Below are 16,576 nucleotides of genomic sequence, written 5' to 3'. Positions count from 1 at the left end.
GGCACATGCCTGTAATCCTAGCAACTTGGGAAGCTGAGGCAGGAGGATCCAAATTCAAAGCCTCAGCAAGTTAGCAAGACCCTAAGCATCTCAGGGAGACCCTATCTCTAAATAAAATATAAAGAGGGCTGGGGATGTGGCTCGGTGGTTAAGCATTCCTAGGTTCAATCCTTGGTACCAAAACCAGATCAAAACAAAACGCTCAGGCTTTCTCTTTCCTCAGGGCAGGTATACAAGCTGTGCCCACTGACTTGTGCCTTCTCTTTGCCAGTCTAATTCCTACTTATCCTCTGAGTCTCATCTTCAACATTATGTCGATCTACAATCTTACACTACCTTACACTCCCTCACAGCACTTTACACAATTTTAATTTATTTTTCCTACTAGACTGTAAGCTCTACAAAGTTTACATGTGGTATGTTTATCACAAAATCTCTTCTGCCTAGCACAATGCTTGGCACGTGGTGTGTTGATAAGTAATGTTATAGGCTAGGGACATGGACAAAATTACCGACATGCCAACAAAAATTTACAACCACAGAAATTCTCAAAATATGCTAACCAAAACAATTACATGCATATATACAAACTTAGTCACAGTCACATTAATACCCTCCCTACTCACCCACAGATCCAAATAGTAGGAAAATGAGACAGAGTCTTCCAAATGAAGTTAAAATTTAAATTTCCTTGCAAATAGTTCTTTGCTCATAATTTAAAAAATAACTGATCTTTAAGGCCTCGAAAAACAAGCATACTGTATTTGAATAGCTGCCTGTCAAAATGTAATCTTATGAATTCAGTGATTATTCTTGCCTTTGAAAAGTTCAAAAGACATATTTTCTAAAGACACACTGTGTGGCAAGGAAAAAATACTCATAACATTAATACCTTGATTCTTTCTGATCTTTATCATGTGGTATTAACATGTAAATATGGCCTTTGTTTTTCAAGATTTTGCCTACTCTCTTTATTCACTTCTCAAAGGACAGATCAGTGAATGAGATTACAGCTCTCTATCATGAAATTAATTTCATATACTTGAGGCAGCGACTTTAATCACCACCTGGGGGAAAAGATAAATAGGCCTAAGCCAGCTTCCTTGGCTGTAGGAACTAAAGATTAGAGGGAAGAAATAGAAAATGGGATAGAATAAAGCCTCTTGTCGAAACTGCAATACCACACACACACCACACACATACAAATCAAGCACACTGTTTATCGTCAGTTCCTTCAAGTTAGGATTGACTCACTGACCTGGAGTGAAAAATGACTTAAATATTACATTACTAAATATTTTGCAGTTTGGTTACTTTTAAGCTTGTTATAAGTTTTCCATAATTGAGATATATTTAAAAATTTTGCATTGGTACAAAATTAAGGACATTTCATAGTGTCTATACAAATAGAAAATCCATGTGTGTGTTTCTGGGGATCAAATCGAGGGCCTTATATGTGCTGGGCAAGTCTCCACCACAGAGCTACACATCCAGTCCTTAGAAATAATTTTGAAGTACTATTAAAAAAATTTATAACATGCCTTTAATCCCAACTACTCAGGAGGCTGAGGCAGAAGAATTACAAGTTTGAGGTCAGTCCAGGCAACCTAGTGAGATCCTTCCTCAAAATAAAAAGGGCTGGGATTTGGCTTAGTGGTAAAGCACCCCTGGGTTCAATTCCTAGTACCACCACCAAAAAAGAGTGAAAGCCGGGGGGGGGGGGGATGAGGAAGAGGAGGAGGGGGAGAAGGAAGAGGAAGAGGAGAAATAAAAAAGGAAAACTTTATGAAAAGCATAGACATTGGTCATAACAAGCTGTTAGCCTGGAATAATGAAAATGTGGACTTTGATTTAGACTGTATCACTTATTAGCTATGACTTTGAGCAAGTTACTTAGCTTCTGAGTCTCTTGCATATATAAAATGGACTACTTCAAGAAATGAGATTATATGAGAAAATGAATATAAAATGCCTAAAAATGCCAGATGTGTATTATGACTTTTATAATTCTAACAGATATACATGATTTCATAGAGTACAGGTGCAGCAGCAGAATAACCCCCATAAGTTCTTAGTTGGAATAAACTGGTTACAAAAAACAGATTAACACAAGAAAAAAACAGTTTTGTTAACCTATATATTTCATATATACCTGGGAATCACACAGAGAATGAATAGTTCTCAAAAAGGTGACTTTGAATTCCAGTTTGTATAACATCTTCAACAAAGAATGGTAAATTTTTAGAGAAAAGTTAGGAAAAGAACTTTGGGTCTTTAGGGGAGGCACCATGGGAGAAGGCAAATAAATAGCATGTAAAGGCTCGTTAATAAAGCGTGCTAATACAGACACTATAGTAGCATCTCCAGGCCAATAAGGATCTCAAACTGCCTTTGCCAGTTAACTTTTGTTCTTGCTGGTGGAAGGTGGGGCAGGACAGCTTGTGTCTTTGTAAATCTATGTTTTGCTTTTCAGCAAAGAGAAGAAAGGTAGAGAGTTTTCTGCATCTGCTGCTCCTTGTCTTCCACATGTTCTGGTCTCACAAAGGTAAACATGGATCAGAAATTTAAAATGCCCAAAGAAATAATAATTAAGGGAAAAAAAAACCCTTATTCTGAATTTATGTTATCTTTACTTAAATTAGTCTTTATTCATTATTGTCAGCTATTCAGGAACATGTTTAAATAAGACATCCATAAAGCCCCAATTTAGAAAAATGTGAATAGAAATATATGCACTGAATATGAAAACTGCTGAGCTGGGGATGTAGCTCAGTAGTAGAGCACTGCCTAGCATACATTAGACCTTGGGTTCTTAGGTTCAATTCCCAGTATCATAAATATATAAATTTCTGACCCAAATTAAGTAAACCTCTTTTTGACTGTATTCATGACAGCCAGAATCATGCCACATGGTTCCCCTTAGAGTATACTTCTCTAAACATACATATCCTGATTTGGACCTGAGGTGTCCCCCAAAAGCTCAAGTGTGAGATAATAATGTTCAGAGCCAAAATGATTAGGTTAGAAGAGCCTTAACCTCATCAGTGGAATGATATGGATTAACTGGGTGGTGGGCAGGTAGGGTGTGGCTGGAAGAAGGTCACTGGGGGTATGCCTTGGGGTTCACATTTATTCCTTGGTGAGTGGAGATCTCTCTCTCTCTGCTTCCTAGTTGGCATGTTCTGAGTTACTTTCCTCCACCAGAACCTTCCACCATGATGTTCTGCCTCACTGCAGGCCCAGAGTTATGGAGTCAGCTTACCATGGGCTGAAACTAAAACCATGAACCAAAATAACTTTTCTTCCTCTAAGTTGTTCTTGTCAGGCCTTTTGGTCACAGCAACACAAAAGTTGACAAAAACAATACACAATGTATACTACAAAAATTATCTTGTGCACAATCAAGAAATACCAAAGACCAGAACAAGTGACCTCTCACTACCCTGAAATTCATAGATTTTGCAGGTATTTCCTAAATTATATCACTGACAGAAAAAAATTGTTGACCAAAGAAACTTCATACATTTTATAAAACACTAGACAGAAATGTATGTTTTTAATTTTTGCAAAAATGAATCTGCACAACTAAGTTCCACTAAAGTTATCATCTTCCTTTGCTAATAACTTTTCTTTTCAACAAACTTGCACACTAACCTCCTAAGGCAATTTGAAGCGTGTTAACAATAGATAATGATCCTTCTCAATAAAAAGCAAAATAGAAGCACTGACTATAAATAAGCTTCATTCCATCTCATTCACAAGTTCCGGCATTTTCTTCCAACTTCTTTATTATCCAATCGGAACAGTTCATACATATTTAGAGCTAGACAATTTTAAACTTCTCTAAACCACAGTTTACTATTATAAGGTTAAAACATTAACATATTCTAAATTTGTAGTCTAATTTAATACAAGTTGGTAAGGCAGTCATGTAACACTTCGGTAAGTTATATAAAATATGTTGAAGTTTAATTTTTATTCACATTTTACAAACATCTCTAATTCATGACTTTCACTGATTTGATAATTTCCCGTTTCAGAGATGTGAAGGCTGTAGGGAACTGAAAATGTGTTTTATAACTTCAATATTTTATGAACCTCAACCATTGTGAAGATCACTGAAATAGCCACCAAATTAAATGAACAGTACTTATTACATTTAAAGTGAGATTTTCCTTCCAAAGCCATCAAAACCATTCTTTAACATTCAACAAAAATTGTTGGAATTTGCAAGGGTTTTGTATTGGTTTTGGTTTTAGTTTAATGTCAGGGTGGTATGGTCTTCTTTGGAAGTATGGCTGTTGAAAGCTGAGTTATACAAAAGAAATCTTTGGAGAACAGAGGCTTTTCTTTACATATTTATTCCCAGAGCCTGCCCTTCATCTCATTTTGGCTTTCCACATTGATCCAATTTTAGCGCTTCCTGGAGAGAGCTAGGTTCTAATCAGCAACATCATGAAAAGAAGGGACAAAGCAAAATGAGAAAATGCAGCCCTTCTTATGTCTCTGAAAACAGTGACTATATTCTAAGCTATCAAACAATGGAAGGCACAATTTAACTTTTAATAACTGTTACCTGCATGGACATGAACAAGAAATATTCAATGAGTCCTTCATCTATTCAATAGGTGCACGATTTCTACTGAGCTGAAAATCATGCACCAGAACTTCACTTTGTTCCCATCTCATATAGTTGTGATGACCTCGAAACCTCATTTGTAGGCTAGGCAATAGTTATGCTTGGATAATCTCCACAGAAATAGTGAATCAAAGGAGACAGGACCTAGAGATGTTAAATGACCTAACGTTACTTCCTGTTAGGAAATTTTCTCTTTTATTTTTTGTAAAGCTATCAAGTGAAATCAACCACGCCAACTACCCAAAGATAACGGTTCAAACCCTCAAATGAAACGTTTGCAATCCTCTGGGACTGCCAAAAAGAAGAAATCAGTCCTTGGAAGAGAATTCAGACTGGGTATTCGGCCCCCTCTCCCGAACACGTTGACCTTTTACATGCCAACAGACAGAACAGGCAATCCCGACCTGGTGGAAACCTGGCCCTGCGCGGCTACCGCAGTTCACCAATCCATGCCTACTTGTGCTTCTTCTGGGATCCGGGCTCTTGAGCAACGGGAGGGCGCGGCAGCTTGAGATACACTTTGACCGAGTCGTAGATGAACCACTGCAGGGCCGTCAGGGTGCCCACCATTATGATGCGAGCGAACAGGCCCTTCCACACGCCCATGGGCCCCAGTCTGCGGAGGACCTGCAGGGCGGTGCTGCCCTTCTCCTTGTTCAGCACCGACACCACGGAATCAGCGGGGTGGGACACGAAGGCGCAGAAGACGCCGGCGATATAGCCGGCCACGAAGGTGACGCCCAGCTGCTCGGCCTTGGTGCACTGGCTCTGCGGCTTGGGCACCACGTACTTGTAGAGCGCCTCCACCGTGCGCTCGAAGCAGGCGAACTTCATCATGGTGTAGGGGATCTGCCGCATCCACAGCGGCGCCACGCCCTTGTAGAAGGCCCACAGGCCCTCCTCCTCGTACATCCTGGGGACGGCGGCACGCAGGGTGCGGGCGTAGTCCGGCTGCGTCTGCACGCGCACCTTGATCGCCTCCATGGGCGCCAGGGCCACGTCGGCGAAGAACTCGGCGCTGGCCGAGGCGGCCAGGTACACGCCGGTCCTCCACGCATAGGCCTTCTCCTCGCCCAGGAGCTGCGCGTAGTGCATCTTGAAGACCTCGTAGAGGCCGAACTTGAAGAAGCCCTGCAGGGAGTAGCCCAGGAAGGTCGGGGCCCAGCCGCGGGCCAGGCCACGCAGCCCGTCGTCGCGCACCGTCACGCCGAAGCCGCTGAAGATGCCCTTGTACTTGTCGGGGTCCACCTGCATGCGGCACTTGACCAGGTCCAGGGGCACGATGACCGTGTGCGTCAGCCCGCAGCTCAGCATCCCGCCCAGACCACACAGCAGCAGGTACCGGGTGGAGCCGAACTCGACGCTGTACTCCTCGGGCGACGCCGCCGTCCACTGCCTGCCCCAGTCGCCGCCCGCACCTCTCGCCTGCGGGGCTCGGGAACCGTGGGTGTCACACATGGCCACGCTGTCCAGGCACACACTGACCTCAGTCAGACCCCTCGCGTCCAGGCGCACTCCCTCCCGGGTCGCCCCTAAGCGCAAGGCGTCGCGAACCTCCTCCACAAGCCCGCCCCTTCAACGGTCCAGGCGAGGGAAACCCCAGCGCCTGCGCAGTCCAGGCCGGATGGAGGCGCAGGGCACCACGCAGGGCGAGTTGAAGGCGGCAGTATAGCCCCGCCTCCTCCCAGCCAGGACCGCCCCCTTCCCTCCAGGACCCAGTACCAAAAAGGCTCTTGTTGCCTTCTTGTAACTGTGGGCCAAAGATCAGTCATCCCAGATCTCACCTTGGTCTGTGGGTAGGGCTTCCCATACCCAAGTGGCTTTCGTCTTGCTGCCTAGTCGTCTATAAAAATGCTAAAAAAATAAACCAACAAGTACAAACATGAGTAGACAAAGAAATAGGCGAGTAAATAGACGAGGAAGTTGGCAAGGGGGCCAAGGGTCTCCATGCACTGATGCTTTCCTGAGAGACCTTTCTGGAGGCCTCACCCAACTGTGCCCCTTAGGGTAATGGTCATCTCCATGGCAACAGTGTTCTATGGAGGGAAAGGTCAGCGAAAGCCAGAGACCTGGTGTTGGAGGCCCCGTTCTGAGCTTTTAGTCTTAACATAGCATTATTATCTGGCAGGTAGGGATGAATTCTTCCCCCAACACTTACTACTCGACTTCTGCCTCTTCCCACCAGTTGTGGGGAGGGCCTAGGAGGTACTGAGGTACTCACTAAATTGGGGCAAATGAAAGTGTTATGGTCACCCATTAGGTATTTTTTCCTTGGCGCCTGAACCCCTCAGATGAGACTGGAAAACACAGAAGTGAATAAGAAACCTCTTGTAGTAGGGAGCTTGCAGACCCGTGTTACTGGAAATGAGAACTAAGTGTCTTCAGGTGTAAATCAGTAACATAACATACACCTCGTATTCACTCACCAGCAGTGTGCTGCACCCTGGGTTAGATATCTAGCAGAGAGTTGACATACTCTGCTTACTTCTAAACAAGGAGATTTTAAAGTCAATATTGTGATAACAATGATAACAATAAAGTTCTGAATCAACAATAAGGAGCAACTAATTCTGCCTGATAAGGTTCAGAAGACTTACCAGAGGAGGTGACAGTGTAGCTGGGTCTTGAAAGATAAGGAGTCTGCCATGTAAAGAAGACTGGAAAAGTAATCCAGTTTAAGGAAAATATACATGCATGACTGGTTGAGGAGAGGTAAGTAATTCTCATGGTGAAAACCAGTCAGTGAGTCTGGAAAAATGAGATGGGGTCCAATCAGGGAAAGCCTGATGTCTTGTTAAGGACTTTGACTTTTTTGGGGGCGTGGGACAGGTTCCAGCCTCTGAGCCACTCCCCAGCCCTATTTTGTATTTTATTTAGAGACAGGGTCTCACTGAGTTGCTTAGCGCCTCGCTTTTACTGATGCTGGTTTCAAACTCGTGATCCTCCTGCCTCAGCCTCCTGAGCCACTGGGATTACAGGCGTATGCCACCTTGCCCAGCAAGAACTTCGACTTTTAGCCTATAGGGCAGGTTGATATTTCTCAGAAGTGTGATTCACAGACCACCTGCATCAGAATCACCTTGAGTTTTTATTAGAACCCCAGCTTACACTCCAGACCTGAGTCAGAATCTCTGAAGGAAGGAATCTGTGTTTTTAATAAGCTTCTAGATGGAGTCTTCACTAAATATCATTAAAGTTTGAGAACTGCTGTATGTGGATGATGGGAGGTCAAGACTTTTTAAGAAGGTCTGTGATCAAGAGTTCAGTGGCCATATCCTGATCTGGGTGTGTATACAATTGTGAAGATTTATCAAGCTGTACATTTGAGATTAGAGAACATTATAGGCTGTATGTATGTTTACCACAATTTTTAGGGACACTGGCCAGAGGCAGCATGGAAGCAGATAGGGCTTCTCAACCAAGTCTTTCTTATTTCATAGAGCCTGGCTTTATTGTAGTTTTCTACTAGGAAAATTTCAATATTAAGGAGAAAACTTTATCCTTGAGTTATAAGAGAATGATGAAGTGTTAAAATATCCCTTGCTGACTAAATCAGGTTTCACAAAGTATTTTTCTGAAAATACTGGTTAACTTGAAAAAGTTCTGCGGTGAAGGAGTTTGAGAAGGCGTTCACATGAAAAATGTACATTCTCAGCTGAGGCCAGATCCTCCCCAATGGGTGAAATGGTTCTTAAAGGGAAAAAAAAAGTCTTGGTATGATGACTTGTGTCTCTCCAGAAAAACCTTAGTCCTTGGTACTTAATTTCCTGGTGTGGGGAGTGGGGGGAAGCGTCATCCAGGGTCCTGAGGAAGGGAGGGCCCATGATGAATGAGAGGTTGAGAAACACTGCACTGGAGCTTACTCTTGGAGATTTGTACTAAGGAGTGAGAAATTCTGTAAGTGAAAAACTTTGACTTTGTTAATTTAGGACATCCTAACTTTACTGGATCTCAGAACCCCTTTTTAACTTTTTATTTCATACCTAACTTTTTTTCAGTTCTGGGGATTAAAGCCAGGGCTGCCCACATGCTAGGCAAGTGCTCTTCCACTCAGTCACATCCCCTGCCCTTTTAAAATTTTATTTTCTGGGTCCTGTTAAGTTGCCCAGGCTGGCCTCAAAGTTGTGATCCTCCTGCCTTGGCCTCTGGAGTAGCTGGGATTATAGGCATGTGCCATTGTGCCTGATTGATAACTATTTAGGTTTTCTAAGTATAATCTTCTGTGGAGCATATTTTGAGAAAAGAAGTTTAGAGAAAATAAGGAGTAAAGAGGGCTAGGGTAATAACAGAATTACCATTTATTGAGCCAGCCCTCAGGCTTCTACTTAAAGGTACAGCTTGATGTTTTGCTAACTTGTAGCATTTTTACCCATGTGCTTTATGAAACCAGAAGTTAAATCAATTATAGATACTCCTATATGCTGGCATTATGTCCTGATAAACCTACTATAAATTGAAAATATCAGAAGTTGAAAATACACTTAACACACATAAACTACCAGACATCATAGCTTAAATGTATTCAGAATAGTCTACATTAGTCTACAGATGGGCAGAATACTGTGACCCAAGGCATATTTTATAATAAAGTGTTGAACATTTTGCGTAATTTATTGAATACTGTACTAAAGATGAAAAACAAAATGGTTGTGTGGGTGTGCTTTCTTAAAGCTGAAAAATGGTGAGCCAAGCCATCCTAAATTTGGGGTGGCCTGAACTTGGGGTAGTCTGTAATTGTGTACATATAAGATACTTTTCTATACCGTTAAAATATTGTGTCTTAGTCTGTTGTCTGCTACTATAAAAGAATCCTGGAGGCTGGATAATTTATAATGAACAGAAAAGTATTGGCTCATGGTTCTGGAGGCTAATGTGGCCTAGCATCTGACAAGGGCTTTCTTGCTGTGTCAAGCATGCCTTGCACATCAGTGTCCTTAGCCCTGCCCCTTTCTGGCTCTCCTTCCCTCACAGAACTAGTTCCTGTGAGGCCACAGTCTCTGCTCTTTTCTCTCCACTAGAGTGGATGATTTGATTAATTCCTACTGAATGATGATTTGGGATAGGAATCGAAGAAATCATAACTGGCAGAGATGTGAACTTCTTTGACAATGCCTCAGGATGTGCCAACACATAAAATAAGTAAGACAGGGATTGCTCACCTGTGGCTCAATACCCTGGGCACAGAGAGAGGACAGACAAGAGGCCACCTTCCTCCTTTCCCAAATGAACTCTTTCATCCTGGTATTTTATTCAGTTGAATTCCAGCTACAGTAACCAACTTGTCTTTATTTGTAAAATGTAGACAGATTGGAACTTTTCCAGTTTTAGCATTGAAAGTTCAGTGCATCTTCTCAGTCCCAAGCAAATCAGGACAGTTGGGCCTCATACTTAGGAGTCTGAGCTATGCCTATGGTTGCCAGCCACTGGTGGTGTACTGCAGTATAAGAAAGATAGGCTTTGCAGGGCACAGTGGTACCCACCTGTAATCCCAGCGACTCGGGAGACTGAGGCAGGAAGATTGCAAGTTTGAGGCAAGTCTCAGCAACTTAGTGAGACCCTAAGCAACTTAGCAAGTTGAGATGCTGTCTCAAAATAAAAATAAAAAGGGTTGGGATAGGATATAGCAGGGTGGCAAAGTGCCCCTGGGCTCAACCCTCAGTACCAAAAAAAAAAAAAAAAAAAAAAAAGGAGAGACTTTGGAGCCATGTATTTTGGAGCCATGTATTTCTAGTCCAAATCCTGGATATTTTTTCTACCTCTGGCTATGTAATTTGTAAATGTTATCTAAATTCTTGAACCTCAGTTTCTTCATCTACAAAATACATTGTTTTCCCCATTGAATTTGTATTGAACTTCATATCATTAAATGATAGCATAATGTTTGTAATGTTGTAAGCCCTCAATAAATATTAGTTCTTTCCTTCCTGATTTATCCCGTGTTGTTATCCTTTGGGGTACTATGTCTCTAAAATCCCTGAAACCTACTTTCAGGGAAGGGAAGTAGTTTCAGGGAAGGGAAGTGGCCGTTGGACAGCAGGGGGCACTGTTGTCACTATTCTGTTCTTTCTACACATTTCCCTGCACCCTGCTATTCTCACACCAAAGCAATAAAGCTTCAATAAGCCTCAGATGAAAAATGGCCAAACTCTAAACCTACACTTGGTTTTAACTTATCTAAACGTGTCCCACATGCTTACAATAATGTTAAGTGTGTATCTGGCCCATTTTATGTCTTGTACATTTAATTTATAATCCCTCTCACTCCAGGAGGTTTATGAGTTACCAAGGGGTCAAGGGTTTACTCTTAGAATTATTCAACTCCAATCAACTAATTATTCTGATGATTTGTATACTTTTCCCCCTTTTTTCTTGACCAGATTGAAAACAATGATAGACATTCAACTGAGATTTATTTGTAAAACTCTGGCAGATTGGGAATTACCAAGATCCTTAAACTGTCTTTTAAAATAATTATTTGTGACTTATCTGGCAAGTTAAAGAGGAAAATGCAACAATCTCCAAACTGATTAAGTTAAACTATGTTTAAAGAAAATGTTGTGGAAGGTAATAATCTCTATATACTCAGAAGAAAACTACTCAGAACATATCTTCACGCCTTACTTTGACTTAAGGAATTATTTGTGCAAAGCGACATTAGTGCCCTAGTGATAATAATTATTCACCTGTGGTGGGTTCTGAGGGAGAAAGAGGCCATTAACCAAATTTTTTTAAATTAAGTTTCCAGAGTTCTTAACTGTATTAAATGTTCCAGAGACTCCATTTATCAAGCACCATGAACATAATCAACCTGTGTTCTCTGGTTGGGCTCTTAGGCAGTCTGATGGATTATGTATCACAGACATGCTGTAACCTTAGTATATAATGATACCGTTTTCCTTTTTGAGTTTACACAGTATTTTACTGGTAACATATTAAACAAGATAAATATGAAAATATTCCTATAAAATGTCATCAATATATTTGAGGTTTAGAAATGCAAGCTAGAGTTTTATTAGATTCTTCTAGTTGACATATTCTAATAGGTAAATATTTCCAATGCTAAAACACAAGACAGTGTTTTGATTTCGTTGGAAAGGCCCTACATGGGAGAGGACAGAGATTCATACTGGGGAAGGTGATCAGCTGACACGAGGAGGGATATGTGGAAGCGGTGTGCTCCACAGGAAATCATGGAGCAGCTGGAACTTGAGCTGCTGTTGAAAACCCAATGTTTGGAGGTGGAAGGAGAACCAAGCAGCCACATCTCCTGTTCAGTGCTGCCCAATGGAAATAAAATGCAAGACATATATGTATTTCAAATTTTCTGGTAGCCACATTAAAACAGCAAAAAGCCACATGAAAAGTGTTACTTATTATATCCAAACTATTATTTCAATATGTAAGTTATACAAAATTTTTGAAATATTTTGCATTCTTTTTTCATACCATGTCTTTGAAATCTGGTATGCGTTTTATACTTTCAGCACATCTTAATTTGGACTGGCCACACTTCAGTGCTCATAAAGGGTAAAAGCTACAGTACTCAACAGCTTGGGTTTAATCTATGCTTGGAAAGTCTGATACCACCTGGGAAGATTGTGCATCTGAATCCAATCCAGTGACTGGCAGTGGCCTTAGGTGAGAGATACTACTTCTTCCTCCCCACCCCCCTTTCCCTGTCCCCTCCTCCCTCCTTGAGATCATGTAATGCATGCTAATCATGTGCCAGATGCCAGATACTATGCTGGGCATTCCAAATGCATTATCTCAATCCTGCAAGAATCTGAGATCCCACTTTTTAAAGTAAATGAAATAACTGATGACAATATAGCATAATGGTTAAGAGTACAAACTTGGAGGTTATTCTTATGTGCTTTTGACATTCATGTCACTTCCTATGTACCTTGGTTAGGACACTTCTTCAGCTAATCTTTAATGTTATCATTCATCAAATAAACACAATAGGAATATTTCCCTTATAGATGTCATGTGGTTTAAATGAGACCATGCCTGAAAAGCTGTAAGCATTCATTAAATATTAATATCATCAAGTGTGATAAATGTGGGACATTTTGGAATTTGCCACACAGTATATAAATATTACTACAACCAAAGCTCAAAGAAGTGACTTATCCAAGTTAACACAGCTAATGACTAGCAATCAGCTTCTTGCCTCATTTGCCTGTGTTTAGTATTTCTTTACATCTGCTTTCTGTTACAATGTAGATTGAATTTGTACTGATTCTGACATAAAATTAAAAGGACTCCTGAAGGAGAAATTCCTGATATCTGCTTGTCATTCTCACTGAAGCACAATTCAGAAAAAAAAAAAAAAATTCTGGCTTGGGACTAGCTTAGTGGTAGAACATCTATCTGCTTAGCATGGTGAAACCCTGGGTTCACTCCCTAGCACCACACACAATTCTGTGTTATTTATTTATTTTATAAGTAGGAATTTACTATCTTAATAAACTAGACCAGGGACACACAGAAAAAAAGAAGGTTGGATTGGGTTTTTAAAAATACCTTTTATTTATTATTATTATTTTATGTGGTGCTGAGGATCTAACCCAGTGCCTCACACATGCTAGGCAAGTACTCTACCACTGAGCTATAACCACAGCCCCAGGTTGAACTGGTTTTGTTCCTTTTCTCTTTTTGATTCTGATTTTACTAGAGAACAATTCATGCCTGTTGAGTTAAGCCAGATTAGCATTTTAGCAAAGGATAGAAATATATTGTTTTAAAGGACAGAACTATTAAAGGTTATATTATTGCCTATTAGCAATGTACTTACAAGGACAGGTGCCTCTCATCTTTTCAGGAAAAAAGTTCTTGAAATTCATAGAAATTCTTGATAGCACCATCAAAAATGCATGCAGGGCTGGGGAGATAGCTCAGCTGGTAGAGTGCTTGCCTCGCAATCACAAGGCCCTGAGTTTGATCCCCAGTACCGCAAAAAAAAAAAAAAAAAAAAAAAAAAAAAATGTATGCAACCAGTGTCTGTCTAAATACCTATAAAATCTAAGCAGGTGTGGTGGCATACACCTGTAATCCCAGGAACTGAGGAGACTGAGGCAGGAAGGTCACAAGTTCAAAGGCAGCGGTGACATCTTAGGTAGGCCCAGTCTCAAAATAAAAATTAAATAAAGACATGGCACAGTGGTAGGGCGACCCTGGGTTAAACCTTCAGTGCCCCCCCACAGCCTCACCCCAATACACACAGAGAACTAGAGGAACTAGCTCAGGAGATTGAGGTCAGTGGCATTGTTCCAATCAAAGAAAAAAAGGAGATGCATGAATGACAATGACACGCAGTCTTCCTGCCCCTTGTCTCACTGCACCTCCTTTCCCTCCCTACAAAGCCCTTTCTCGTACCTAAGTTCTCCAAGATGGAGTTTTCAAGATGATAGGCCCTCCCTCTTCTCAGGTCTAGCCTTGATTTCCTTCCCACTAACTCTTGTTTTCCAAGTATTGGCTTTTGAGTGGTGAGTAGCCTAGACCTGGGTCCTGTAACATCTCTCCAACTTTCATCCCACTAGAATTACTTTCCTGACTGGATTTTCAGCTAGAATGCATCAAGGATACTGTCTTTTTATATACTTTTGTGTGCCTCATGCTTAGTACATAGTTTACAGCCAATAAATATCAGCCATAGGTAGAGGAATGCAGCTATGTAGGACATCCTTGGAAATTTCTCCAGTGCTACCACTTGTACCCCTTTATTCCCCCAACTATAAGGAAGTGTATAATAAGGAAAGCATGCCTATTCATCACTAAAGGCTTCTTGGGAGAGCACCGCTTTGTTTAGAAGAAATGTTTGGGTTTGCAAATATATGGCTAAGATTATTAGACTTTAATGGTAGATTTCCTAGTTTTTGAGTCATGGTACTGCCACTTAATGGCTCTGAAATTTTGGAAAGTTCTTAATTTCTCTGGGCCTTAGGTTATTCATGTGTAAAATGGGGGTGATAATGACAATAGGTACTTCAGATAGTTGTTAGAATTCCATGAATTAATATATGTGAAGGACTTATGAATTCCTGGTGTATATAAGCACATGATCAGTACTAGTTATTATTGCAATTATTAAACCATTAGGGGTAAGAGATGAGCTCAAAGAACCAAAGTTGATACCCCAATTCTCCTTGTCACAAGAGTAGTCCCAATCATTATGGGCTTTCTGCTTTGCTAAGTGCTTGCATGTGTTTGAGGTAAGTTGCTGAAGTCAAGCTGATTTCCTATGACAAATGGGGAGGAAGAAACTGACAATGGCAGGATATTAAATGGAGGCAGAATTCATTCATACATTCTATAGTATTTATTGAGTGTCTATTTTGTGCTAGACATAAAGGAAAACAAGACAGTCATAGCTCTTACTAAAGAGGCTGATGACAAAAATAAAAATAAAAAGGAGAAAGGGACCAGACAGGCTGGGTCCTGGGGTGGAGGGGACAATTTTATCTCCAGTGGATATGACTTAGCAGGAAGAAACTGGAGAAACAGAGATGCTATGGTAGGATTTTAAAGCATCTACTCTAGGATGTGTAAATCCTCCCCTCCACCTTCTCCGAGAAATCAATAACATTTCCATTGCTCACTGGAGAGCTGAAGAAGGAAAAAGAGCAGCTACCTTGGTTATAGCTGCTGGGGGAAAGATGCTACAGGCAAAAAAAAAAAAAAAAAAAAAAAAAAGCCTTTCCTCACTTGTGTGCTTCAGTAAGGAAACATGCAGTATTTAATGGTTATAAATGATACCCCCATGCACTGCATAATGCAAGGTTCTTTAAAATGAATATGAATTAAACAGTACCAACAGCAATTTTATTAACACTAGAGAAGAGGCACATTAGGAAACTGGGAATCAAGAGAGAAAAGGGGGTCATATCTGAAGTCCACAGTCACCTCTAACCCCCAAGCAACCCCTTTGTGATTAATTAGTCAAACTGATTCCTCAGCAATGGTAACATGTTACTTTGTAACTATTGCCTTTAATGAGGCAGACTTTCTTAAACATAAATGTCCTAAAGTTTAGGTGTAGGGAGGGAAGAGATCCACTGTGTGCTTACTGCTCTCATCCTTTTTTGACTTCGTTTCCCACTATGTCATGTCACCATTTTTTAAAATAATAATTTAAAGAAATGTACAGCAAATATATTTCTTTTAAAAAGGAGTAGCCTAAAAAGTAATCAGCCTTCAACCTAAATAAAACAAAACTATCAATTTGCCTGAATTTCCAAGAGTAAAATAAATAATGCTCTGTTGTGAGACTTTAAGAGGAAAGAGAGAAACCAGTCTTTTTCTTCTTCGATTTGTTTACTATATAAACCCTGGGGTTTCTGTATCTCATAATGTGACTACTGATTAAAAAGAGATATGGTAGTTTATTAATATTCTGAAAGCACTATGAAAATTCATAACACCTTGGGAGGTATATTTTACCCCTAAAGCTGTTAAGTGAATATAGAAGTAGTTTGTATTTAACAAGGCTAAAAAATGCTTACTTTGAATAGGATTTTCCTTTAAATCATTAGTGAGAAAATGAAGAGAACTTGGCTGGGGGCAGGCAGCGGTTAAGCATGAAATACAAATGGGTTGTTTTCTTTTTTAGGCCTTATTGTCTGATGTCACCTGATTCCAAATTTAAATTTGATAATATAGAAAATGCCCTATGATCCGTAGTATTATGAAACAATGCAGCTTATGCCTCAGATTTTTAGACAGTACTACTGAAACTGACTTTTAACTACTCTTTTTTCTTTTTCTGAGATGGGGCCTTGCTATGTCACCCAGGCTGGCAACTCCTGGTCTTAAGAAATCTCTGGTCTCAGCCTCCTGGGACTACAGGAGGCAAACACAGCACCTAGCTTCTAATTACCATATGACAAGGTAAGTGAAAAAAAAAAAACCTAGACATTTTGAATTGGAGTCAGAAAA

At 40.6% G+C, this 16,576-nt stretch overlaps 1 protein-coding gene across 1 annotated transcript; it reads right to left on the bottom strand.

The window, feature by feature from the left end:
• Positions 1–5,092: 5,092 nt before the first annotated feature.
• LOC124962771 (phosphate carrier protein, mitochondrial-like) lies at positions 5,093–6,097 on the bottom strand. Its single transcript, XM_047521997.1, has one exon. It carries the CDS (start codon positions 6,095–6,097, stop codon positions 5,093–5,095), a length of 1,005 nt encoding a protein of 334 aa, XP_047377953.1.
• Between the last annotated feature and the right edge of the window lie 10,479 nt (positions 6,098–16,576).

The sequence above is a fragment of the Sciurus carolinensis genome, chromosome 1 (assembly GCF_902686445.1).
Source record: "Sciurus carolinensis chromosome 1, mSciCar1.2, whole genome shotgun sequence".
Lineage (NCBI taxonomy): Eukaryota > Metazoa > Chordata > Mammalia > Rodentia > Sciuridae > Sciurus > Sciurus carolinensis.
The sequence above is the reverse complement of the archived record's forward strand: the minus strand, read 5'-3'. Positions and strand labels throughout refer to the sequence as shown.